The sequence below is a fragment of the Eremomyces bilateralis genome (assembly GCF_010015585.1).
Source record: "Eremomyces bilateralis CBS 781.70 unplaced genomic scaffold P152scaffold_8, whole genome shotgun sequence".
In the NCBI taxonomy this organism is placed as follows: domain Eukaryota; kingdom Fungi; phylum Ascomycota; class Dothideomycetes; order Eremomycetales; family Eremomycetaceae; genus Eremomyces; species Eremomyces bilateralis.
Window position 1 is genome coordinate 954,685 of NW_022985074.1, and position 25,589 is coordinate 980,273.

General features: G+C 48.9%; 11 protein-coding genes across 11 annotated transcripts; 6 read left to right on the top strand and 5 right to left on the bottom strand.

Moving 5' to 3' along the window:
• Nucleotides 1–117: 117 nt before the first annotated feature.
• Nucleotides 118–803, top strand: P152DRAFT_396259 (uncharacterized protein; the record flags this gene model as incomplete). Its single annotated transcript, XM_033676345.1, has 4 exons — nucleotides 118–437; nucleotides 493–535; nucleotides 582–684; nucleotides 733–803. The coding sequence occupies 4 exons, from the start codon at nucleotides 118–120 to the stop codon at nucleotides 801–803; spliced, it is 537 nt and encodes a 178-aa protein (XP_033534717.1).
• Nucleotides 804–843: 40 nt separating this feature from the next.
• Nucleotides 844–3,471, bottom strand: P152DRAFT_435544 (uncharacterized protein). The gene is made up of 3 exons (XM_033677534.1): nucleotides 2,027–3,471; nucleotides 1,646–1,977; nucleotides 844–1,597 (listed from the first exon to the last, which is right to left on the bottom strand). The coding sequence occupies exons 1-3, from the start codon at nucleotides 3,153–3,155 to the stop codon at nucleotides 1,229–1,231; spliced, it is 1,830 nt and encodes a 609-aa protein (XP_033534718.1). The 5' UTR covers nucleotides 3,156–3,471; the 3' UTR covers nucleotides 844–1,228.
• A 243-nt stretch (nucleotides 3,472–3,714) lies between these two features.
• On the top strand, nucleotides 3,715–4,822 carry P152DRAFT_396336 (uncharacterized protein; the record flags this gene model as incomplete). The annotated part of the gene is made up of 3 exons (XM_033676350.1): nucleotides 3,715–3,871; nucleotides 3,921–3,997; nucleotides 4,112–4,822. 3 exons carry the CDS (start codon nucleotides 3,715–3,717, stop codon nucleotides 4,820–4,822), a joined length of 945 nt encoding a protein of 314 aa, XP_033534719.1.
• A 430-nt stretch (nucleotides 4,823–5,252) lies between these two features.
• On the bottom strand, nucleotides 5,253–7,112 carry P152DRAFT_458255 (uncharacterized protein). Its single transcript, XM_033679416.1, has 2 exons — nucleotides 6,756–7,112; nucleotides 5,253–6,516 (listed from the first exon to the last, which is right to left on the bottom strand). The coding sequence occupies exons 1-2, from the start codon at nucleotides 6,787–6,789 to the stop codon at nucleotides 5,471–5,473; spliced, it is 1,080 nt and encodes a 359-aa protein (XP_033534720.1). The 5' UTR covers nucleotides 6,790–7,112; the 3' UTR covers nucleotides 5,253–5,470.
• Nucleotides 7,113–7,651: 539 nt separating this feature from the next.
• Nucleotides 7,652–11,008, top strand: P152DRAFT_507335 (Utp21-domain-containing protein). Its single transcript, XM_033682528.1, has 2 exons — nucleotides 7,652–7,858; nucleotides 7,909–11,008. Exons 1-2 carry the CDS (start codon nucleotides 7,706–7,708, stop codon nucleotides 10,882–10,884), a joined length of 3,129 nt encoding a protein of 1,042 aa, XP_033534721.1. The 5' UTR covers nucleotides 7,652–7,705; the 3' UTR covers nucleotides 10,885–11,008.
• A 562-nt stretch (nucleotides 11,009–11,570) lies between these two features.
• On the bottom strand, nucleotides 11,571–11,836 carry P152DRAFT_365269 (uncharacterized protein; the record flags this gene model as incomplete). Its single annotated transcript, XM_033675418.1, has 2 exons — nucleotides 11,571–11,686; nucleotides 11,731–11,836. Coding segments are annotated over 2 exons (222 nt in total), but the record flags the coding sequence as incomplete, so codon positions are not given.
• A 683-nt stretch (nucleotides 11,837–12,519) lies between these two features.
• P152DRAFT_458258 (putative argininosuccinate lyase) lies at nucleotides 12,520–14,527 on the top strand. The gene is made up of 4 exons (XM_033679417.1): nucleotides 12,520–12,821; nucleotides 12,866–13,696; nucleotides 13,742–14,014; nucleotides 14,064–14,527. The coding sequence occupies exons 1-4, from the start codon at nucleotides 12,764–12,766 to the stop codon at nucleotides 14,309–14,311; spliced, it is 1,410 nt and encodes a 469-aa protein (XP_033534723.1). The 5' UTR covers nucleotides 12,520–12,763; the 3' UTR covers nucleotides 14,312–14,527.
• A 2,249-nt stretch (nucleotides 14,528–16,776) lies between these two features.
• Nucleotides 16,777–17,337, bottom strand: P152DRAFT_385535 (uncharacterized protein; the record flags this gene model as incomplete). Its single annotated transcript, XM_033675822.1, has 1 exon — nucleotides 16,777–17,337. A coding segment is annotated over one exon (561 nt), but the record flags the coding sequence as incomplete, so codon positions are not given.
• Nucleotides 17,338–18,117: 780 nt separating this feature from the next.
• P152DRAFT_473604 (K-3-type glutaminase) lies at nucleotides 18,118–19,509 on the top strand (the record flags this gene model as incomplete). Its single annotated transcript, XM_033681254.1, has 1 exon — nucleotides 18,118–19,509. The coding sequence occupies one exon, from the start codon at nucleotides 18,118–18,120 to the stop codon at nucleotides 19,507–19,509; it is 1,392 nt and encodes a 463-aa protein (XP_033534725.1).
• A 344-nt stretch (nucleotides 19,510–19,853) lies between these two features.
• On the top strand, nucleotides 19,854–20,096 carry P152DRAFT_370073 (uncharacterized protein; the record flags this gene model as incomplete). The annotated part of the gene is made up of 1 exon (XM_033675493.1): nucleotides 19,854–20,096. A coding segment is annotated over one exon (243 nt), but the record flags the coding sequence as incomplete, so codon positions are not given.
• Nucleotides 20,097–21,703: 1,607 nt separating this feature from the next.
• Nucleotides 21,704–23,651, bottom strand: P152DRAFT_338278 (uncharacterized protein). The gene is made up of 3 exons (XM_033675312.1): nucleotides 23,613–23,651; nucleotides 22,815–23,559; nucleotides 21,704–22,754 (listed from the first exon to the last, which is right to left on the bottom strand). The coding sequence occupies exons 2-3, from the start codon at nucleotides 23,217–23,219 to the stop codon at nucleotides 21,849–21,851; spliced, it is 1,311 nt and encodes a 436-aa protein (XP_033534727.1). The 5' UTR covers nucleotides 23,220–23,559; nucleotides 23,613–23,651; the 3' UTR covers nucleotides 21,704–21,848.
• Nucleotides 23,652–25,589: the final 1,938 nt, after the last annotated feature.

Here is a 25,589-nt window from a genome sequence, read left to right on the forward strand (position 1 = left end):
ACAGCGAACCATAAGATCCACAACGTCAAATGATTCAACTTCAAACCCCGACTCCAACTGTTCCATCCGCATATCCCTCACACAGCCAGCCACGGATTAAGTCCGAATCTATGAAGTATGTTTGCTCCATATCAAGATGCTCCACCGGAACAAGCCCGGGCGATGTCCCCCCCTCTTCAAGGCACATCTCCTCGCCGAGTTGCTTCCCCTCCAATCTCCCGTCCACTCTCTCCTCCGGTTCCAACAAGAAGTCCAGTGTCGTATCCCAGGGCCGATGAACAGTCCGGTGGTATAGACCGAGGAAGGGATGCTGTGGATTTGTTCGCCACGAAGCTTGGATTACGGATGGACATCGAGGCATGTTTGGCATATCTGTTGCTTCCACCCGCTGGACCCGTCATGCTCCTTGTCTTTGAGAGTTGGAGTGACTATGTGAGGTATGTTCTTTCAGGCGTTCATATCCATCTGATAGTTTCACTGACTGTATGACAGGTTCCACGCATGGCAATCAAGTCTCTTATTCGCCTTTCTCTTCGTACGTCAGCGCTCCATTCTAGAGGATCGCCTTCTCACGATATTAGATCATACACATCATCTTCTCATGGACGAGCATCATATCATATCTCCTTCTCGTTGTGGATATCCTCCTAATAGCGTGGTTGACATATCGCGCATATAGTGATGGTATGTCACCTTATCGCCTGTGTTTGGATCATCTGCTAACCTATTTAGCGGAGACGTTGGATCGATATCAGATCCCATTCTTTGGACCATTGGCGAGCTCTATCGTTGACGATGAATAGAGTACACATCAAGATACCAAAGAGAGGATTGGTGCCATGTCATGCACTTCGAATTGATGATACCCATTTGTATAGTAACGGGATGTGAAGGTTGTTTCACTACCTAAGACCTAAGTAATGAGGCGGAATTATGTAAATCTGACAATGCAGTGTCATTTCTCATGGAACGATGTCCTTGGCTGTCAGACCCGGTTGCATGAATAATTCCTGTCTCTTTAGAATTTGTATCGCTTCCCTTGCACCAAGCTAATCGCACAATCGTTAGCAATTACTCCAAGGATACCAGAACAAAGGTCCCCTATGTTCATGGAATGCCCATGTTACGGGATGCCCATGAGACCAACAAGCATAGTCTAGTCAATTTCCGGAGAAGAATCACCCCTCTGTGAGGTCCCTATCAACTTGACGAATCGGAAGCCCCTAGGTCATAGCTCTTCGTCCACCGGCTCAATATCCGTGCCTGTCTGAGTCAATGGCTTGGTAGGTTCTTTGGGGAGAATCTTCTCAAACGTCAAAGGAGTTGTGGTTTCGATATCGTCCACAATTCCCGCAGCACCCGCATCAGAAATACTGGCCCTTTGTCGTTTGAATGGACTGCCGGCGACATCCGTCGACTCTTCCGCCAGCTTGGTTGCCGCAGTTGTAGGACCCAGAGTCCCATTTCCAACGGTTGGGGAGCCAGCTACCTTCTCTTTGTCTGCCGATTGAGCCCCTGATATAGGTTCAATGTTGACGGTGGTGCTTGTTGCATCAAGAGATGTGGCGACAGGCTCAGCTGAGTGTTGTCGTTTGAGCTAGGAATGTTAGCGGACACTCGACAGCGCTGTTGGAAGAAGACATACTTTGATTTTTCGCACGCCTTCACTGACACCTTCAAGACGCGCTGCATCCTCAGGACTCAATAGATCTGGTTGTGGATCCTTCTCGTCATCCTCATCTTCATCCTGGTCATCCTCATCTTCATCGCTCTCCATATCGTCATCTTTTGCGCCATTCTTTCCGGGAATGGACGGTTTAGCATGGGAATCCCGATATCCAGCGAAGTTTTTGGTTCCGGTTTTCTTGTTGAGCGGCTTCAGATCCCCAAAATCCACCTGTGACCGCCGTTTGGAAGAAGGAGCGGTCGCCTTGGATGGGGTCGATGTCGGTAGAATGCCCATTTTCTGCAGTTGACCTAAACCATGTATCAGCAACTGATCAAGTAGAGGGTGTGTGATTCTTACGCTGTCCCCTGTATAGGAACGTGAAGACGGCATATGGTCGATCAGAAGGATCGATGCCGGTCACAGTTTGAGTTGAAATACTCTTGGGATCCAAAGCTTTTGGTTTCGCGAAACTCGTCGTGTGATCGACATCTGCTTCACTATTCTCTCCACCTTGACTTTGCCCTTCCTCATCATCGTGAACATCGAATTGCGGGCTATATTCGCCTCTCTTGATCTCACCTGAAGCAAGGACGCGGAATAATGCGACCTTGATCTGTCCCGCAGCTTCTGGCACGGGCGGATCATCGTCCGAATCGGAGTTGGACGTAAATATCGCGTCATCATCCGACAGGGCTTCGACCGGAGCGGAAGTATCTTCACCATATCGCAATACTCCATTCCGTTCCTTGAGCTTTTTTCTCCTAGACTCGATGAAGGATTCCAATCCCAAACCCAAGTCCATGCTGTCCATTCCATCTCCATCTCCTTGCTCTTCTTGTTTGATCTTCTCTCTCCGTTCTTGCTTTTCGCGTCGCTTCCTTTCCAAACGCTGCCTTCGTCGCTCGATTTTCGCGGCTCGATCTTTGTCCTTCCCCTCTAAATCCAATCCGTTGAGCCATCGTTCAAGACCGACTTCGCGGAAGATGAAATCGCGCTCGGCAAGCCCTCCACCTTCGGATTCCGGAATTGATACCCATCGGCTGTTCACCCACGTCTCTTCACCACGTCGAAGAAGGGTCGCAACTTCTTCCTTTGGGCGACCATCGAAATAGATGTATGCCGCGATGGTTTCGTTCGGATTGGAGGTGATTGGAACATAAGGTCCAACAGCGGGACCCGAGCTGGGAGTAGACTTCTCGCCGTAGCCAGGTAATCCGCTCACAAGCTTCGGTCGAGGATATGGGTTATCTGCGGTTGGTTTCGGAGTGCTGTATGGTACCGTTTGACCTGGTGTCAGTAATGTGATACTGATCATGAACTTCGACTGCTCGGGTCGATTGGTTGTGGAGTCTTTGGGTATCGTTGGTGGAGGAACCGGAATGTAGGCGGTAATTCTCCTATGCTTCGTTTGACGTTGAATGGAATACTCTGGCAAAGGTCCATCCGGAGTATGAACCGACACGGCGAGTCCAAGAAAGCAGGGCATGGTGATGTGTGATCAACTGAGCTATGCGGCAAAGAAAGTTGCAGATAAGATCCGCGGATGTTTCGGAGGCGTGGATTCAATCGCATGTAGTCCACTGGCTCTATTGGGATAACCAACGTGCTTCTAAGTCTTCTGGAGTCTCGTAGGCTTCAACCCCGCCTTGTGACGCGGTCACTCAACCGCGTCTTGGTATCGGGAGCAAGGATTTTGGAATAATATCTTCAGAAGGAAGGGCAGAAGGAAGAGCTGCGTGCAAAAAACGTGAAGAAGGGCGCCTATCCGGGTAAAGTCGAGCGATATAGATTCTGTGAGAAGCTGATTCTGTGATTTTGACATGAGAATCCAAAGGAGCTCTGAATCGACAGTCGGTGCCAAGACGCGCTAAACCTATTTAGGTCATCGTGACCTGGACGCTGGAGCCAACACGCTCAATATCACAATGGATGTTCAACCTCACCAATGTCTTTTGAATCTTCTATCGGTATTATGGTATCGGTTATGCCAAATTCAGGAGATTATTGACATTTTTGCACTTCATGGTCTTATAAAAGCTACCATAATGGCTCGAACACGCCGAAATCTTCTCCTGGGTTTGGACGCCTTTGGAACCCTCTTCACACCGAAAAAGTCCATAGCAGTTCAGTATGCGGATGTTGCCCGGTCATATGGGTTGGGGGGAATTGTCGAAAATGACCTCGACCGTTGTTTTCGAAAAGGTTGATCTTCTGTATGTCGAACAAGTCGGACGTCGCTGAAGCTTGGAAGCCTTTCAGAAACATTCCAATAGATTCCCAAATTACGGGAAACGTAGCGGCATGAATGCTACGAAATGGTGGGCGAATGTAATCTATCCTACCTTTGAGCTGCCCACCTTGAATCTGAGTACCATTTCTCAGAGTCACTGTTTTGCCGTTAAGTCTACACTTTTCCTCTGCCAGACTGACAGTCGCCCACAGGTTATCACCTCGACTTTCCAATGTTTGCCAAGTTGGAATGAAAAATCGCCTCCGCCGGAGCTGGTTGAAGCTATTTTACATCGTTTCTCATCTTCAGAGGGTTACCAGCTTTTCCCGGATGTCCTACCCTTCTTCAAAATGTTACGGAACCGGGCATCCGAGGACACATCCACAGTGTGGCCGTGGAATCAGACCGTCGTTGGTATCATCTCGAACTCAGATGATCGGATCATTGGTGTGTTGAAAAGTTTCGGTTTAACAGTTGCTTCTCTCCGTGGCACACCCAATCTTGAGAAGAGCCGGACAAACAGTGAAGGGTCCTCTGACATTTCCTTCATGGCGTTATCGTATGATGTGGGGGCAGAAAAGCCATCGAGATCGATCTTCAACACTGCCGAGAGACTCGCCTTTGAGACAATACACGATCTCGAAGCCGGGGCAGGTGCTGATAGTTCGCTATCCGATTGGGACAAAGTTTATGTCGGAGACGACATCAACAAGGACGTGGTTGGTGCTTTAAATTCAGGATGGAAGGCCGCCCTGATCCAAAGAGATTTGACTGATGAAGGAACAACGAATGATCGAAAGGCGATGCGATTGATGGATTGGTCCGACCTAGGAATCCAACCGGATGGGCCAATCGCATCTCGCAAAGTTCCGCTACTAAACGATCTCAGGGGCATATCTCGGATGCAAATTCTCCGCGATTGATCATTGTTAAGCGTACGGCATACCTCATTAGGACACAGACGCCCACCTTCACTACCTCAACGATGGTATTTCGTTAGCCAAACAACCAGGAATCACGTTCTTGACTTCTAGTTGTAAAGCAACATATCGGCTCGTGGCTCTGCTGTCTAGTCTGTTCGTATATCATGTCCTCGGCCGCAATGCAAGAATTAGTGCCTCAGTGGTAGAGCAGGAGTTCAGATTTGATCCTGCTCTATGGCTTGACGTAGGATATCCCTTCATCCGAGCGTTGGAACAGTAGCCTGCAATGGATTAATCTTGGGGTTTCAATTGGACGTTTCCCACCAACTTCCTGTATCCCCACTATCGCTGAGAGGCCCTTGGGAATGTGCATCAACGCGAGATTGTATTGACAGTAAGTTATGTCGAATCAGAATTGGGAAACACAGACTGATGATATTATATAGTGACAATCAGCAATACTATACAGCGACTCAACGATAGAGGGCGGATATGAACAGATTAAAGCATCCTCGTCATGTTCAGGAGTCCCACGAATTCCACTCCCCGAAATCCCCAGCGACGATCCAATTCGATCCGCGATGAACGATTGCGTCTTGCATGGAAGACTCGCAATCACATCTTTTGGAGACGATAAGATACCCCATTCTACGATCTAGCCAGGCGACCACTCCGTCGAGGTCGGCCGGATTCCGTCGCGGCCGGTTTCTTCGGCTTCTCTTTCTTCTGCCCACTCTTCTCCTGAGCCGGCCTTCCTCTTTTCTTCTTTGAGCTTTCATCGTTAGTTCCGGATGAATCCGTCCTCTGCTTCTTTGCTGCGGGTTTTTCTTCCTTTTCACCCTGGGCTTCCGAGCGTGTCCCATTGACATCCTCCACATCTCGCTTCTCGCCGGTCTTTGGGGTTTTCCCAGTTTCAATGCTCGGGCCGGCTCCAATTTGGTGTGGAAGCCCGCCAGACATGCTCACATCCTCTTTATCCGTCTCCTCCGCAGGCTTGGCCTCTGAAATGTCTACTACTCTTTCTACGAAAGTTGCCTCAGGGACTGTCTTAACCCTTTCCTCGAAAGTTTCCTTGACCACCTCGGACCATTCTTCATCATTATCGGTCGTCTCAATCACAGATCTCTCTGCAGGCTTGGGGGGCAAGTTTCCCACCGGCTTTTCCATGATAGGTTGCTCGGGCATTGTCTCAGTCCTTTCCTCGAACGTTTCCTCGAGCCTTTCCTCGGACCATTCTTCATCTTTATCGGCCGTTTCATCCACAGGTCTCTCCGCAGGTTTGGCCGGTAAAATTCCCACTGGATTTTCCACGAGAGGTTCAGGCATTGTTCCCAGCCTTTCTTCGAATTTTTCCTCAAGTTTCTCCTCGGACAATTCCTCTAGGGGCTGGCCGGGCCTTTCCTGGGACATTTCCATGGTTTGCTCGAGAATTTTCTCCAGTATTTCCTCCGACTTCCCCTGCTCCTTGTCATCCAACTCATCGGAGGTGTGACCATTTGCTTTTTGCTCAATTTCAAGTTCATGAGCTCGCTTGAAAACGTCGCTGCCGGGTCGGGCAATGCGAATTGCAGGATCATCCAGATCGACATCCCGGCTGATAGTGTCGCCTTGGTTTGATTGAAGGGCAAGTTCGGCTTCTCTAAGGACATCTGCGCCTTGCCCGGAGGGCTCTCCCCCACCCCATTTCCAGGAGGCTGTACCATTGCCATGTCAGTCTTTGTGCGAGAAACCACGCAGGATTGTGAATAGAGAACATTGCAGCTTGCGGGGGGTAGGGAGGAGATGGTACGATGAACAGACACGCCCCAGAAGTTGCGCTACTCTTGAGCATGTTTGCGCGACCATAGAAGTCTAGGCGATGGTTTTCGCAAAGTCTCAAAGTCATCGACCCAATTGGGAAGTATCACTGTGTGATAACATGCAAAAGACTCACCTTGGTTACCCGTTTCAATAGTATAGTCCGACATGGTTCCTTGATGTTGTATGAAGAGGTTGATGGATGTGAGAAGAAGATTGTCGCACCGAGGGAGGTTGCGGTCGCTTTGCGACTCGTTACGTCAGCGAGTCACCACGAACCGGATGGACAACGGATATGTAGAAGCTCCGGTGGGGATGAATGGGTTCCCTGTAGTGGTCGTCACTCAACTTTGAGACGGCTTGATGGCTCTGATGTCATTCTTAAACGGGAAGATTTGAAGGCATATTTGGGACGAGATTTGTATAAATATCTTGACTCGTACTGCGTATGGATAAACTGAAGCAAAAGCTTGTGATTGATGTCCTGCTTCCTTGCCACACATCTGATACATCCACAAAACAGCTTGAAGCTTCCAGTTAGTTCAGTTGGCAGCCGATCAGATGCTTTGGCATCAAAATGTGGCTTAAACCGGCATTCTTGCGTCATGATTGGCTGTTGATCGTGATGATTTGCGGAGAACCCTGCCTGGAGCTTCCATTTGGTTTAATTCTCGACACTGGAAATGGTAGAACTCAGGTACCTGCGTCCTGCAGCATTCCAAATTGAAAAATTCCCGCTCATCAACGGAACATTGTAATTTGTAGCCATATCACATTGGAGTTGAGCCACTGTTCATACAAAACGGAAGTTTCATTTTCACGTTGTTAGGCAGTTTGTTGATGTTAGATGAAGCATCCAAACGTCATTGTAGAGAATGATGTCGGAGGGTCGAGTGGAACAAGGCGTCAAGGTGTCAAGGCCATAAGAACAGGCATCGAGGCAGCAAATTGAAGATTTCGCGGTAAATCTTCGGTGAAATGTACCAACTTCGTCGCATCCCAAAATAATTTCCAAGTGCCAAAGTCTCTGAAGGACGTTATTTCAAACCGCCGATTTATAACAATCGGCTACCTAAAGCTGACTTTATGGTCTCAATGTCTATGACTTCCAGCTCACAGGTTATAAATGGGCATGGTTCCCTTGAGCGCCCTGCCAAAAGGACCAAAATCCATGTCAATGACAGCGATGGACCGAAGAGCTCTTATCCTGCCACTGGAAGAATATTTGCGCCATTTCGAGTTCGTACTTGTTCCTTTATAAAATAATTTTACGATACTAACTGCCGCAGACAATAGGTCTAGTATCTCCTACATCGGTCCCGTTCACCTCCATTCCGCTCGGGAAAACGACGTTTCAAATCACCACTTCAACCGGAAACAGTCTCCAGACCTACGACTTGAGGAAAGGGCTCGCACTCCAATTCATTACTCGACCTCGGACGCCTCAGCATATCACAACTTCGTTGGCATGGAAGGATCGAATATTCGCTGCATGGGGAGGAGACTCACCTGGGACCAGTCGAGGAATCTGGGTCTTCAAACGAGGGAAAAGAATACAAGAAGTGGATATCCCTGTCAAGTTCCAGGAAAACATCCGTCAGCTATGCATATTCGGTGACTGGATGGTTGGATGCTGTGACACCACTATCGAAATCTGGACAATTGCAACTCTGGAACATTATACCTCCCTGACGTCCCCATATTCGGTTCAGGGTGGAGTAAGCTATACTGGCGGTATCTGCAATATGCCCACGTATGTGAACAAGATTTTTGCCGGGAAAACGGATGGGAGTGTGGAAATATGGAATGTCAAAAGCGGAAAATTGCTGTACACCATACTGCCGGAAACCTCTGAACTCGGAGCGGTTACCATGATGGAGCCAACACCAACTCTGGGACTGATTGCCATTGGATATCAATCAGGGGCTATCGCCATCCACGATATCCACACCGACACTGGCCTAATGCTTTTAAGCACGGGTTCAAACACGGCACCGATTACGACCATTTCCTTCCGAAGTGATGGGATCGGAGCTGGAGATGATGGGACGCTACCCGGAGTGATGGCAACGGCATCTAGTCAAAGCGGTGATGTCACACTCTGGGACCTGAACCAGGGTGGTCGGAGGAAGGGCGTTCTACGAGCGGCACATGGTTCACCAGATGCAGGGCGTGGCGTTCCTGGAGGCATCAGCAAACTCGAGTTTCTACAAGGTCAAGCAGTTATGGTGACAACCGGCCTGGACAATTCTCTCAAAACTTGGATCTTCGATGAAACGCCGTTCTCACCGATTCCTCGACCTCTCCATGCACGAAGCGGACACGCAGGTCCAGTCGCATGTCTCAACTTCCTTCCAACCCCAGCCGATGGCGCCGATGTTGAAGGAAAGTGGTTGATGAGTGCTGGAAAAGATCGTAGTTTGTGGGGATGGAGTCTCCGAAAAGATTCCCAGAGTGTGGAGCTAAGCCAAGGCAGCATCATCAAGAAGGCAAAAAAGCTTGGTGTCTCGGGAGGCCCATCCAACTCAAATTTACGCTTCGAAGATCTCAAGGCTCCACCGATCAGCTGTATGGCTTGTTCGCTGAACAGAGACGGAGGCATTGGTGCGATGCCTGGAACGAAGAATATATGGAACCTTCCAGGACAATCGAAAGGCAAGTCCAGCACAGCCGATAGCAGTTCGACGGGCTGGGAAAGTATTGTCACTGGACATGAGGGTGACCGATTCGCAAGGACATGGTTTTGGGGGAGAAAGCGAGCCGGCCGATGGAAGTTTGAGACTGGTGACAAGTCTCCGGTTACTGCCGTGACGGTCTCGCCATGTGGCACTTTTGCCTTGATTGGTTCTTCCAGTGGAGGCATTGACATGTTCAACCTCCAATCCGGCAGCCATAGAAGACGGTTTCCACCAAAATTGACATCCACTCAAGCACAAAGGCTTGCTGCTCAAAGATCGTCGAACATAGCGAACGGTCGAAACCAGTATGAAAGAGGAGAAGGAAAGCATACCCAGGCGGTATCGGGAATCATTGTTGATCCTTTGAACCAAAAGGTCATCAGCTGCGGCTTGGATGGGAAGTTGAAATTCTGGGAATTCAGTACCGGCATTCTCCTTCATCAGATGGAATGGGCATCTTCGATTCTGGCGATACGACACCAACCTGCCACCGACCTGATTGCCGTGAGCTGCAATGAGGCATGCATCAGAATCGTTGATTTTGAGACGAAGAAGACGATCCGAGAACTCCGGACTGCTGGGAATACAGTCCAAGATTTTTGTTTCTCCAACGATGCTCGCTGGCTGGTTGCTGCATGCTCGGATTCAACGATTCGAATCTGGGATCTACCAACGGGTCATCTCATTGATGCTCTTAGAACACCCAGTCTGTGTCTTGCTCTTGCGTTCTCACCTACTGGGGAGTATCTCGCAACCGCGTTTGCAGACACTGTTGGGGTTGACGTTTGGACGAATCGGACATTGTTCACTCAAGTTCCAACACACCAGATTTCCGAGGATGAGATCGCACGCATAGACGTGCCCAGTAGGTCTGGAGGTGTGGGTCTTCTTGAGTCTGCCTATCAACCACAGGAATCTGGCGAGGTGCCGTCCGGCGCTCAAGTCAACCTGGAGCAACTCAGTTCCGACTTGATGACATTGTCATTAGTGCCGAAACCCCGATGGCAGACATTGCTCAATCTTGATGTCATTCGAGAACGCAATCGACCGAAGGAAGCACCAAAGCGTCCAGAGAAGGCTCCATTCTTCCTGCCTTCAATCACAGACACGAAAGCAGATGCCATGGCCATTGAACCTGTCCGTGATTCTCGTATTGCTGGTGCGAACTTATCGGTCAAAGTTCGAGGAGCGGATCCGATTGCGAACATGCATGGCGTGCTTCTTTCAGCGCAGACTCAACAATTCGAAGATGCGTACATCGATGTGGTCTCGTGTCTTTCACAACTACCACCATCTGCAGCAGACGTGGCAATTCGGTCACTTTCTCCGTCGCCTCCGTACTCGGAGCTGACCACATTCGTGACTGTTCTTGATTGGAGACTCAAGCAACGAAAAGATTTTGAGCTGTGTCTTGTATGGATGCGAGTCTTCTTGCGGTGTCATGGAGCGGTGATTGCCGAAGAAGGTCCAGACACGGTACGCGAGACACTCAGGGAATGGATCGATACATTGGAAAAGGAGGACAATCGTGTCAGGGATTTGGTGTCATTTTGCAACGGGATCGGCAATTGGGTACGGGGTCCGTAGTGGATCTCACACTTGTAGCATCAACGGATTAATACTGCTTGTTCATAGGAGCAGTCTCTTGCGAGCCCGTCGGCTGATAATACTAGTACAGATCCAGCCAACCATACGTGAGTACAATGTAGTGCCACGCTTTTCTGATCCTTCCTCTGCACCCACAACTGTTTTCACAAGTTACGCCATTGTCAACTGCCATCTGTACGCCATCAAGCCCAAGGTCATCTCCTACGACCGAAATCCCGCTCTCGGCTTCGGCTAGGACTGCGACTGCGACTACCGTAGCTACTATAGCTAGGACTTCGCCTTCTCCTTGGTCCACCTCCACCTCTTGGAGGACTATCTCTGCGCCCAAAACCTCCCCGTCTACGAGGCGGGGATCTCGATGGAGATCGTGAACTGTATGAACGGCTTCGGCTTCGACGAGGACTACGACGTGGGCTTCGTGGTCGAGACAATGATCTTCTTCCCCCTCGCACCCAAGTATCTGCGCCTGGTCCGGGTCCCGGTCTTCCATAGCGTCCCGGTGGAGGTCCGAAAGGAGATCGACGACGGGGAGGCGGTGACCTGAAGCGTCCAGGACCAGAAGGTGGGGGACGAAAGGGCGGACCAGGTCGAGAATCGTAACGATCGAAAGGTGGAGGTACGCGTCGCGGGGGTGGAGATGGAGAGAATCGTCGACGAGGGAGAACGATGGAAACCGATATCACTGCTCCATCTAGTTGAGCCTCATGCATGTTTGCAATCGCTGTGTCCGCGGAACCCGTCGAATTGAATGTAATGTATGCCGTTCCACGGTTCGTCATGACTAGGAACGTTAGTGGAGTGCAAGGGCTCCAGATTGTGACGTACATTGTCGGTTGATTGGAAGGTCAAGCTCCTGAATGCTGCCATAGGCGCCAAAGATTTCTCGCAAGTGTTCTGCGTTGACGTTTTTAGTGAGCTTCTCAACCACAATCTTATGAGTGTTAGCATTATTGAAGCTATGAGATAGTCGCTTGAAGACGCACCTTGGCACTTCTTGGTGGAGATATATGACCCCTTGGGCTCCTTGAATATGATCGTCTTCGTTCATGATCTCCGCTGTAACTCCGACCTCGTGAAACACTACGCGTGTTGCTGCGTCTTGTGCCATTTCCCCGACCCAATCGTTCGCTACGCGGTGTATATGAGCGGGATCGCGATCGGGATCGCGGTGAGAGGGAGCGACGCGGTAGGGGCGCGTGATTTGACGCTGAGCGGGAACGCGACCTGTCTCGCGACATTGACCGTCCTCGTGATGGGGTCCTGGAAGGACTTCTGGATCGAGACGCTGAAGGCATTTCGAGCTTCGTTTTAATTGGAAATGGATAGAAGGACTCGGAGCGTGCGTCGCGTAATATCAATGTGAATGAATGGAAATGTTCCTTCCTCAAAGACACAAGTATGAGGATGTCCAGAGGTTGGCGGAGGAAACAGTTGAACAGTTGAAGCTCAGTTCCGAAAGAATGTTTAGCGCGAGCTGGAGCAAGAATGCGCAAGGTGTCAATAAGCGCGCGGAACACCCACCAATCATTTGGCTCTAAACATGGAGCAAGCGGCAGGTCTCACAATTCATCGATTTGAGGAACGATTCCAAATTTTTTGTTCAGATAGGAGTCACCAGTAGAAGACCATCACCAGCATTTGAATCCTGTTCTTAGATCAATCTCCCGCTCAAACTAAAATCGTCCCGATTTCTATACCATCAACCCATCTTCAGAGTATCTCGTTTCGTCACTCTAGTAGAGGTCTAGCTCATCCATCTTTAACAGCTCCAAGGGCTACCCATTGGACAATTAGCCATTTCGAACATTGGACGGCGTGAATATCCACCCGTACTTTACCGTCCAATCCCTCAGAAAAAATGGCAGAGCAGAAGGCTCCAGATGCATCGACTCGGCTATGGGGAGGTCGTTTCACCGGCAAGTTTCAAAAATCCACAGAGGGACTTCTCTGACGGATGTAGGCCAATTGGACCCGCTCATGATTGCATACAATGAATCAATTTGGTTTGATCGTGCATTCTGGGCTCAAGATATCAATGGATCCATCGCTTTTGCAAGAGCGAATGTTGCAACAGGAATCCTGACCCAATCCGAATTTGCAACCATTGAGAAAGGGTTCAATGCAATCCGAAAAGAGTGGGAGTCCGATAAATTCGAAATCAAGCCCGGTGTTGATGAGGACATTCACACCGCCAATGAAAGAAGGTTGGGCGAAATCATCGGCAAAGACATTGCGGGAAAATTGCATACTGGACGAAGCCGCAATGATCAAGTCGCCACCGATCTTCGATTGTGGTTGAGAGATCAACTTCGTGAAATTGAGGCATGTTTAGTTGACTTCCTCAATGTCATTGCGGAGCGTTCCGAGAAGGAAATGGATCTGATCCTTCCCGGTTATACTCATTTGCAACGAGGACAACCGGTTCGATGGAGCCACTGGCTTATGAGCTATGGCTCTTTCTTCTCGACTGATCTGGAACGGTTACGAGAAGTGCTGAAGCGGGTCAATCGATCTCCTCTTGGATGTGGAGCTCTTGCTGGAAATGCGTTCAACATCGACCGGGACGCCATGGCCAAAGAACTTGGATTTGACGAGTTGATGCCAAATTCCATGGCTGCTGTGGCTGATCGGGACTTCATCATCGAGGCTATGCAATGGGGCTCGATGTTAATGCTTCATATTTCGAGATGGAGTGAGGATTTGATCAACTACAGCACAGCGGAATTTGGGTTTGTTCGACTCGCCGATGCATATACCACGGGCAGCTCCTTGATGCCTCAGAAGAAGAACAGTGAGTTAATGGCAAGAACTCCTAGGACAAGGCTAAACCATTTAGGTGACTCACTCGAGCTTCTACGAGGCAAATGTGGCCGGTGTTTCGGCCAAATGGCTGGTCTGATGATGACGGTAAAAGGTATCCCATCGACGTACAACAAGGATCTTCAGGAGAGCGTGGAACCGATGATTGAACATGTCAAGACTGTCAAAGATAGCACATTGATTGCTACTCGAGTCCTTGCTACCCTTACCACTTTCCCCGATAAAATGCTTGCTGCATTAACTCCGGACATGTTGGCAACGGACCTTGCCGAATATCTTGTCCGCAAAGGTCAGTTGATCATCATCTAATCCAAATCCTCTGTAACTGACATCGTTAGGCGTTCCCTTCCGAGAAACACATCATATTTCCGGAAGAGTCGTTGCTCTTGCCGAGGACATGTCGATTCGGATGGACAAGTTGAGTTTGGAACAATTGCAATCGGTCGATCAACGGTTTGGAAAGGATGTGCTCGAAGTGTTTAATTACGAAAAGGCCGTTGAGTTGAAGTCCGCTATAGGTGGAACTAGCCGATCTGCGGTACTGGAGCAGATTAGAGTGCTGCAGAGCAAGGTGCAAGGAAACTAACGTCGAAGTTGGTTGAACATCATGTTTGCCTCTACCGTCTCCAAGATGAATGACAAGAAAAGGGATAGAGATCTGGCAAAAGAATTGGGAAATTCGCATTCGGATCTCCGTCTTCAGTGGTCTTAAAAGGTGTTGTATTCAGGGATGCTTTTCAATGCCTGTCGAGTAGAAGATATATGTATAAGTTCAATCTAAGTTCTTCGCTCTCTTCTCAAGACAAACACTCATCACTCACCCATATTTACCCTTGGAGGTTTCGGTCAACCCAATCAAGGGACGATACACGTACTCAGACCCCAAGGATTGAACCGTGAGGCTTGCTATGCACAAAGCGAAACGAAACGATTTCAAGGATAGAGAGAACCCACAACGATTCTCCTCAAACAGTCATGAAACCGAGAACGGAACGAATAACAACTAGCTGAAACTGGTCCATGTCACCATAGAAGAGCTTGGCATTGTTGAGCTATCCGTTGCCGGGCTTCCAAAGATGGCGAGATGTTGTTCATGCATAGAATCGCCCTCCTGAAGATTTGACCTAGAATCCCAGTAGAAGATAGCCCGAGGGCGTCCGTCAAGCAGTCGCGGCATCAATATCGACTAGTCCAGATAGCTCGTTTATTAGAGAGTCGAATGCGAAAATCCCATGCTCATGAAGAGAGGGGGATAGTCAATGTTCCCGATCAGGATGCGTCCGGTCCATGCTCTTATATGTCCAACAGCCAAAGGTGGAACCCCCAAGTCCTCGGGAAGAACGTCCGATCCGTACAACCGGAGGCCAGTTATACGCTTCGTCCTGGATTCTGTGAATGCTTCCTCACCTTGACAGCATCGGATTGTCATCGCCCGTCCGTTGTTGCTGTGTCCGGGATTGAGCCATTACTCAGGAGAGAGCAGCTGGACAGGTTCAAATTCTGGCCCCTCTTGCGTCCCTCTTCGCAGTGAATCATCGTCAGCCCTTCGTGGCAACCACTTCTGCAATGCTCTTCTGGTCATACTACATTTCTCTGACGTAGCGTCAGGCTTCTATATCCATTCTCTCAACATATATCTCGCCGGACATTTTCAACTAAAGCATTGTACCCCTATGACACCACTGTTGCCTTTGGACAGGCCAGAAAAATCGGCCAAGTCCGCGCTAATTCAGGAGAACATTTTCATAGTGTCCAAGTACAACACGACCTGTGGTATGTCCCGTTGCGTTGTCTTAGAATATGCACTGTGATAACTGTTCGATGAGGCACTGACATCATGCAGTTGAAAACACCACCACCCAAGAGGAACGTATCCAGTAGCCATGGCTTAGTTCCCTATGGACTCTAGGAAAGCTGACCATTCGCTGGATGCCAGCTCTTCCGTATATTACCCCCGAGTTTGTTACCTTGGCAACATTCCAGCATTGTGCACCGCTGGGCAAGCTAAGAGAGACGGTGACGGTCATTCGGTGCTGTGGGACTCTTGAAATGTGCAAGTCGTGGAGTTGATTCCAGCTGTCATCAATCGACCCCCCATAAGTGTAATATTTGGGAAAGCGGGATTCAGCTGTCTCAGTCAAAGCCGGCTGCGAAAGTATAGTTCTTCGTCATCTCGGAGATTTGTTGCGACGTAGTGGTTGGTACCATGAAGAACAAAAATGAGAAAGAAAATTTCCATTGAAATGAAACCTTGCGTGAGAGATGCTTCCGCGATAATCTCTGGATCTGAAATTGAATATTATACACTTCGAGAATCGCGCAGTTACAGTCCTGATCTCGGGCGACGGCGAAACTGCTGCGTGAAGAAGAGACTAAAAATTGAACAGACATCAGTTGCTGCATCAACCATGTTCACTCGCGAGACCTATTTGGAATGCTCACGAGAACTTCCTTTCGGCCTTTGAACACCCTAGAGCGCCGACCCCCGAAGGAATGCCCCAGTGGCTATAACGAAGTGATCTTTAAAGAATGTATGCCTCGACCCGCACAGTAGCTTTGCTCCCTCAAGGCAGCCCCTCGATTCTTCCGTCCGTTGAGTTTGAAGATTGTGTGTTCGTTTTAATTTGATAGATCTTTAGGCGATAGTGACGATGTAAAGCATTAGAGCCTGGTTGCGCGCAAAGCACCCCGACGATTGTTTGATGGATTATGCCCCCCAGGAGAAGAGCTATTCTTCCGAGTGTGGTCGTACCGGACGCCTTTTGGTATCAGATCATGTTCAAGATTGAAAAGCACGACTCCATCGTTCGGGATTTCAATCAGCGTCGATTAGAGGATGATCCTGGACGATACCGGGTACTCCGCGATCATGGTTTAAAACGACCATGTTTGAGCCATCATCGTGCCCTATTTTGAGACGATTTGCGAGGAGCGAGCAGATCATCTTTGATAGGCTTTCAGAACCCAGTCTGGTCTTAGCCGCTACAATGATCGCAAGTCGTGGGCCTCCCATGCACCGGTTTTGTCAGCCACCAACAGGATGAGAGTATTCGCATCGATCTTCGGTTTAGACCTCGCACTTTGAATCATTGCGGAATAGTCCAGGTCCCAGTCCTTCCCTTGCATCAAATAACCAGTCTTTTCCCTCAAATACTGGTCAGATGTGTATGGGAGTACACGCGTCTTGAAGAAAGGGCTCTTGTCATAGCCATCGCCGAGGTCCTTGGCTCCCCAATTCCGAGATTTTCGAACAACAACCTCAAGCTCTTTGAACCCCGAAACCAGACGCCATGAGGCTGGATTATCCCATTGTCCATGTTCACGCTCAAGGAAGAACGTATAAGGCCATCGCCAGATGTATTGCACGAGGAGCGAGTCAATCAGAAGCGATATAGCTCTCCAGAAAATAACCAACATGAACGAGGAATCGGATTCGGTGGGCCATCCGCGTCCAAGGAAAATGGGCTGATAGAAAGGAAAAATATAGACAACACGCGCTATGAGCAAGGAAAGGACTGCCGTATTGAGCAGAAGTGCCGCGCCAAAAATCAACTTCTTTTGAGGCACCGGGTGATGGTCGACGTGTAGCAGGTAGACTAGGCTCTTGTCTAATCTATTCAGGATCGCATCTAGCTTGGATATTTCGCCCTCCATATTCTTCGGACGGCGTTGGGGGGATATCTGGTACTTTCAATGGCAATGACAGTTTCTGAATCATGTACATCAGTCCAAAGCTGTGGAAAGGTCATTTGTTATGGTTTCGTATGAACTGTGTCAAGATGAAGAAAATTGATGTCCTAATTAGTTGTCTAGAATGGTACTGTGAGAAAACAGCGGTTCCTGATGTCAGGTGATCTGTAGTACAGTTTCAACAACAACAACAACAACAACAACGACAACAACGAATGCTTCTCACGGAACCAGATGGATGAAGGGGCAGCTTCTGTCCAATAAGTATGGGGGTATCCCAAGTGCCATTATTTATACACAGCTGAAGTGCCTAAACTCTCGGTACCTAATCCAAATGATAGAAAATATGGAGTACCTTGCCAGCCATCGGCATCATGTCGGCACGGGCCTTGGTTAGATTCCGAGTCAGGATTTGTCGGAAATCCACGGCTATTACTTAGTCATTGCACCTTGTAGATTACATAAGATTACATAAGCTTGGGTATATATACCCGTCAAGGTAAACTATCTACTTCTGACCGAATACAAGCATCTCACTGCCTCTGAACAGGTATCCTATTGTTTCTGTGATTGATTGACACGCCAAAACGATCAACACGTTGCCTTTATGCACCACCGGCCTATTTTCAAGGCAAACCTGAAGACCGCATCCTGACATTCAGTTCCTACAAATCACTCACAGTAGAAGCGGGAGCCCGCACTATGAAGTCTCCAATCCCCGACTATCTTCGGCAGGTGGTAGAAAATGCGCGCCCAGCCGACTCCGGCGAGGTTGCCGGCTACATCGAAGTTCTGGCCAAAGCGGATGCCTCCAAAATGGCTGTGGCACTCGCGACGGTAGATGGGAAGATGTACTCGGCTGGAGACGACGAAGTGGAATTTTCTATCCAATCCATTTCCAAAGCCTTTGTTTATGCACTGGCAATTCAAGATACGGGGTTGCCACAGGTCTTGGAAAAAGTTGGCGTTGAACCATCTGGCGATGCGTTCAACAAACTGTCGCTGCAACGCAGCACCAATCGGCCTATGAACCCCATGATCAATGCTGGTGCTATCGCCACGCACTCGCTGATCGTGGGACCGAATGCTACGGCGGAGCAAAGAGTTGATCGTATATTAAAGGCATTGTCCCGACTGGCAGGCCGGCAGTTGCGAGTGGACGAAGCCGTCTACGAGGCCGAGCTCAAGGACGCCAACCGCAATATGGGTCTAGGTTACATGCTCAAAGCAGCAGGTATCATAGATGGTGATCCACAGGAAGCCGTGCGCGGCTATATCCGCCAATGCTCCATCAACGTCAACGTACGCGACCTGGCCATGATGGCATCAACCCTGTGCAATGCCGGTGTACACCCGGTCTCCGGAGAGGGGATCATCCCGCACCAGAGCGTCCGCCAAGTCCTGTCCGTCATGACCACCTGTGGCATGTACGATGCCGCTGGGGACTGGGTCTCCAACATTGGCATACCCGCAAAGAGTGGTGTAGCTGGCGGTATCATCGGCGCCCTTCCTGGCCAAGTTGGCATTGCTGTCTTTTCACCCAAACTGGACGAACGCGGCAACAGTGTACGAGGCGTCATCATGTGCGAGAAGCTCTCATCCGACATGGGCCTGCACATGATGGATATCAGTCAGGTTGCTAGAGCCACCGTGCGTACTTCGGCCATGACCATTACGGGCTGTGCCGATCAACCCCACGAATACGTACAGGAGGTGCCTATCTTTGATCTACGCGGCGCAGTCCGTTTCGCGGGCGCAGAACGTCTTACCCGTGCTATTGTGCATGAGTTCTCCTCCTCGGATACTGAGGACCCCGGCTCGGGACGCTATACGAACGCTCGCGCGGTTATTTTATCGTTCAGAGACGCCTATTCTCTCAGCGATGTTGCCCAGCGAATCATACTTGAGAACATTCGTCGCCTACGGGCGGCAGGTAGAAATCTGGTGGTGGTCGATCCTACCAGGGTCCTCAAGCTGCATGGGGATCATGTACCCGAAGACAATGCCCTGCGTGTGGTCAGAGACCTAGCTGAGGCACGTCGCTACATTGGGGGTACGGGCTGCCGGGCTGTATCTTATAGTGATAGTTGGTGACCTAGTTTCAATCGGCTCTACACGAGTATCCCGGCGTAGATGCAAGGCTTGTTGGATATCAACCATCCTCTAGTTACCTCAGCAAGCTCAGGCTATTTGTGGTCGTGCCTGAGGCGACTAACCACACTATACCTAATCGATAAATGCAGTTCACGAACAAATAGCCTGAGGATCGGGCAGGATCCTGTCAATGGTACGGAAGTTCCCTTCAAAAGTTTTTGCCCACGCTAAATACGCCACTTTCTTGGCAGTCCCACAATACCAGCCGAGGAATCCTAAGTACATCGAATCTGTCCTTCATCGCTCCTATTTTGAATCTTATCAAGTCTCTCTCACGTTACGAAATGCCTTCAAATACTGACACCGCAACACAGGCGCTCATTGTTACTCTTAAGTCACCTATTGGGGGAAAAACAACAGCTGAAATCGCTGAAAAAACGGGTCTTCCAAAGCGTACAATTAATGCTATTTATGCCCGTGCAATTGAGCGGGGATTTGACCCTAATCATCTGCCTCTGCATATTAGAGACGAATGGCTAGAAGATGCACCCCGTCCCGGCCGGCCCAAAAAACAGACGGAGGAGCTATCGAATACCGTTCTTACCAAAGTGCGTCAGGATCGATATGGAAGGGAGAAGACTTGCGCTGATATCGCGGGCGAGCTTTGTAGAGGCGGTTGGATTGTCTCCGAGTCTACCATCTGGAGAGTGCTCAAGAAAGCCGGCTTCAACAAGACGAAGCCGACGAGGAAGCCTGGATTGACGAAGAAGATGAAAGCTGAACGGTTGAAGTTTGCGAAAGAGCACGAGCATTGGACACTGGAAGATTGGAAAAACGTTATTTGGAGTGACGAGACAGCTATCGTATTACTCCACCGGAGAGGTAGTTATCGAGTATGGAGGACGAAAGACGAAGCGCTTGCAAAGACCTGTATCCGGGAGCGTTGGAAAGGATATACAGAATTAATGTTCTGGGCCTGCTTTACGTATGATAAGAAAGGCCCTTGCCATTGCTGGATGCCAGAAACGAAACAGGAGAAAATCGATGCGGAAAAGGTATTAGAAGAGATGAACGACTTGCTTGAACCTATTCGTCGAGACCAGTGGGAACTTGAGACCGGTATGAGGAGGATGGGACTCCGGAATCCCTCTAGAAAGCCAATCTGGAAATGGACGCAGAAGACAGGGAAACTAGTTCGACAGAAAGGAGAAGGAATCGACTGGTATCGATATCAGACAAAGATATTAATTCCGAAGCTATTTCCTTTCGTAGAGGAATGTCTGAAGGATCGGCCAGACACGATTGTTCAAGAGGATAAAGCTCCGTCGCACGCCCATCATGCACAGCAACGAGTATACGATTTGTACGGAGTACAGCGACTTCTTTGGTGCGGGAATTCCCCAGATCTAAATGCTATCGAGCCATGTTGGCCATACATGAAGAGAGCGACGACAAGAAAAGGTGCTCCAAAGAATAGGCATGAAGCCATTAAAGCCTGGGAAGCTTGCTGGGAAGGACTCCCGCAGGAGAAGGTACAGGCTTGGATTGAGCGGATTCCACGACATATTCAACAGATAATTGAGCTAGAAGGAGGAAACGAGTATAAGGAAGGGAGAGACCATACGAGAAAGGACTGAGATAACGCGAATGGGGAGGACTTAGCCATTAGTACATGTATCCTAATTAGGAATGGTTTTATTACGGGGTCTTGGCGTGGGCAAGAACTTTTGAAGGGGTCCTCCGTACACACTGACTGTTCGATATTTTCATGTGTTTTTCACGATTTTGGAAACCTCACTTTTGCATATTCTTCAATAACAACATGAAGACTTATTATAATTGCACTTAAATCCACTGGGCTGTGCAGCAAGGTATACTTTATCTAGAATTTGAATCTTTTCTACTCCCCATGCTTGTGTCTCGCAAAAAACGCTGATATGTAAGAAGCCAGACTGCGTCAGAATCGTTAACCAACCACCGCAGTTCAAGCACCTCTGGAGACGTTGGGTTCAGTTGTACGCTGCGCCGAGAGGAGGTTCGATCTGACATCGTCCAAATTCCACTGGGTTGTCAAGAAACGATAGAGGATTCGATTGAACATGTCAATTTTACTGTGTGATAGCTCGTTGTGGAGGAAAACGAGGTTGAAGTGATTAAATTGCTCTCATACAAACGATCTTAACTCAGGCCAAAAATCAATGACAGGATCCTCAGGCTATTTGGTAGAGAACCATACCAATTAGGTATAGCGCGGTTCGTTGCCTCAGGCACTACCACAATGGCCTGAGCTTGCTGAGGTAACTAGAGGATGGTTGATATCCAACAAGAATTCGACAACGTCAAATGACCCGCTGAAGAACTCCTGCCTCCACAAGCCTCTGCTGAACTTCCAAGCTCATCAAACTCCGTACCCTCTCCAACGTCTGTCTAAGTCTCCAATACCTCCTATCCTCATCTTCCCCAGCACTCCCCCACTTAGCATGCAACAGTTCCTTGATAGCCTTTCCCTCGACATCGTTCGCTAGTTCCGTCAAGCAGGGTGTGCAGCACGAAAGATATTCCCCGTCCCAGAAGTAGAACTTTCCGCCCCATAAAGGGTAGAGATTATCCAGTGTGAGGAACTTGCGGCATTTGTAGCAAGGAAAGCAGGCGCCTGGGAAGCCCTCCGGAGCAAGTGCGGCGATGATGAGACGCTGGCGGTGACGCCTCTTGACAGTAGGAAGTAGAGAATGGCGGTCAAAGAAGTCGGATGGGGCAATGAGCTCTGGCAGGTGCCAGAAGTGCTTGCAGGCGCGCTTCAATGCCCACTGAGCTTCGACGCTGGCTTTGGCATCATCATACAGAGCCGGCAAGTCCTCGATTGAGTCGGTGTTAAGATGCCGGATGATCTGGTGGTGAAGCTCTATGGGCAAAGACATAAGACAGGCTGATGCACAAGGGTATGTAACCCTCCTGATCTCGATCTCTGGGCTAGGTTGTTTAGAATCTAGTCCAGCTGTCTCCGCTTCATCCTTGATTATTTCCCGTCCCTTCTTGACCTCGACGTTCCGGAGCTGCAGGTCATCATCCTCTAGTTCATAATCCGATCCAAAATTGCCGATCGCAAACGCTTTCTTCAGAAACACATTGAAGAACCTGTAACGCTCGGTGCTGGTTTCATACTTGCGGTAGGCCTCGACAAGGCCGTCGAACGAGACGAGCGCAAACCCCTGACGGTAAGCCCAGATCTCCACTTGCCGAAGCTCCTGTCCAACAGTTAGATATCAAACTCGAAAAGGTCGCACAGACGTATATGTTCGAGTTACAAAATCAATGAAGTAGGCCCACTCGCATCCAAAACGGTCGAGAAAGCCGGTTTGGTCAGTCAGGTGCTTCAACTTCCCATCCAAGATTTCGAACAGCGCTGCGGTGCCCTGTGTTGTGTACAGTACGTCGCCCCAGCTGCTGTGACCGCGGGTTCTGCCGCCGAAGTTCTCGTAGTTGTACCCGTATCGCTCGTAGATTTCGACTAGCTCTGTTGCCACTGGAGATTGATGTACATCGACCCAGGTAAGCTTGTCAACAAGTTTGGCAAGGTGAGCAAGCTCTGCCAGGCTAGTTTGGGCGAGAAATTTGGCGACATCGAAGGCGAGGTCGTAAGAGTCATAGTGGTTATAAGAACCTTTGCGTTGGTCTTTCTTGCGAAAGCCGAGGATGCCGCTAGTTCCCATAGTTGATGAATCGTTGCTAGAAATGAAAGCCGTCTCTAGTATTTCACTTGTCCTAATCCTACGGACTGGACTCCTGGAGCAATTCCGGTCAGTCCCATCCACAGTACTCAAATACACATAGCGAAGAGGAGTGATTAACGGTATATAGAAGCAGAGGAGGGCCAGGAAAGGCCTGACAAGTATATAGATGTAGAGCAGCTAACCGAGCTATTAGTAAGGTGCAGCGGTTCAGAGCAGAGGAAGCGGAAGCAGCTCTGACGGGAGCGGCTTGATTTCTGAAAGCGAAGGGCGGGAGCACCCTATTTATAGCTGTACACTGCCTGCCACTAGAGTAAGGCGGCTGGGACTGTCCATGAATTAACCAATCAGTCAACCAATTAATCAATCAATCACCTGAAGCACCGGGACACCTGAGAGACCGGAACACTTTTTATACTGACACCCGACGTACTATGACGTCCCCTGCACCCTATCCTCGCCAGACAGGACCCGTTCGTGGCGGTGCTCGTATATTCAACATGGACGCTCGAATTCAAAAAGGGTCAGTTTCCTGGTGTCCCAATTGTCGGAATCCGCGGCTATTACTTAGTCACCGCATCTTGTAGATTACATAAGATTACATAAGCCTGGGTATATATACCCGTCAAGGTAAAATATGTACTTCTGACCGAATACAAGCATCTCACTGCCTCTGAATAGGTATCCTATTGTTTCCGTGATTGATTGACACGCCAAAACGATCAACATATATACCCTCCAAGGTAAACTATGTACTTCTGTCGCAGACCAAGGTTTCATCTAACGGAGCCCGAGGCTACAAACTGCATTATAAACTTGCCACGAATCTCATATATCTGGAGGGCCAGGGGACCAGGCATTGGCATAAGAACACGCAACTTGAACGCAACTTTCAGATACCTAACTAGTTAGAACAACTTAGTTACACAACTTTAATGTCACACGGAGGTCACCTGACTTCAGTGTGTGTTGGGTCACGTGGTTTAGTGTTTGCTCGGAGATGTCTATCTCTATCTCTTCACGCTGTATTTTAGACAGGAGATGCGAACCCGCAAGCGGGTTTCGCTCAAAGAGAGCCTGGAGGAACGAAGCTAGAGTTCGCAGTCTTCGAATCTCCCTTAAAAGAGTACTCGAATTATATTCACAGAAGCATCATAAAAGGCTTATTTTCCATTGTTCTAGGTTGGTTTTAAGACATGATGCTACGGCAGTCATATGATAGGCCAAAGAGTCAACATATTGTATACCATAAAGCAACAAAGCAAGGAATGAATTCGCTATTTTGGATGCGATGATCCTACATAGAATGATATAGTTTATATTCCCAATTCAATTGTTTTTAGAATAATAGCGACTTGCCTAGTCCGGTTCGAATTTCACTACGACGACGAATCCCTCGAATTTATTCATAATACCTCTAAGTCAAAGCACCCAGTTTCCGGTCATCCCAGTTTCCGGCCACCACAAACAATCCATTTGATCCACGTATTGCCCTAGAGTTACACAAATAGAACAGCCACCATATATATTTCTATACATCTAGTTCAAATACAGAGCATAAGTGCTCGAATCTAGATTTGCGTGCTCTGAAATCCTCTCCGCCTTTTCCGCAGCTTTCCGCTCCGCTTCTTTGGCCGCCTCCTGCAACGCAACGATTTGCTCAATTGTAGCAAATCTTTCGTTCAAATCAGGCTAGACTCGTTTCCTTTTCCTCGTAGTCGAACCACCTAGATCTTGAATAGTTTTTTCAAGTTGTAGAACGTGTGCTTTAAGTGCAGCGATTTCGGTATTCTTCTCCGCCAGGGACTTGGCCAACTTCCCCTAGAATCCCCCGAAGTCTCGCGATGATATTCCCTCAAACTTTTGCTTATATATGTCCTGTAGCCCCTTTAGTATGCTATAGGTATACGGAATTAGTTTAGGGGTCACACGACTGGGCATTACGGTGTGAATTTCGTTCAATTACGAAACTATTTAATACTTTGGCTGGGTTAAAGGGCACCATTCCTGTTCCACGAAACCCTGCACGTATGTTATGCGAATTTAGAGCCGTATTTCGAGATTTATAATATATTTCTATAAAATTATGCTTCTTAACTGGTGCAGAGTCATCAAGCGAAGATAGGCGGCTCAGTTCTTTATGATATCTTGATTTCAGGGGCGAAAAGCATGCAATATCTAAAGGCTGGAGGACATGGGAAGAATGGGCTGGCAAACATAAAATAAATACCTTACTATCTTTCGCCGACTTCATGAGCTGGATCTTAGCATGCGTACCGTGCCCGGCGCATACCAAAAAGCGCTATTCTCGGGAGTCTTCTCCTCCATTTTGGTTCAGGGGTTTGGCCTCCC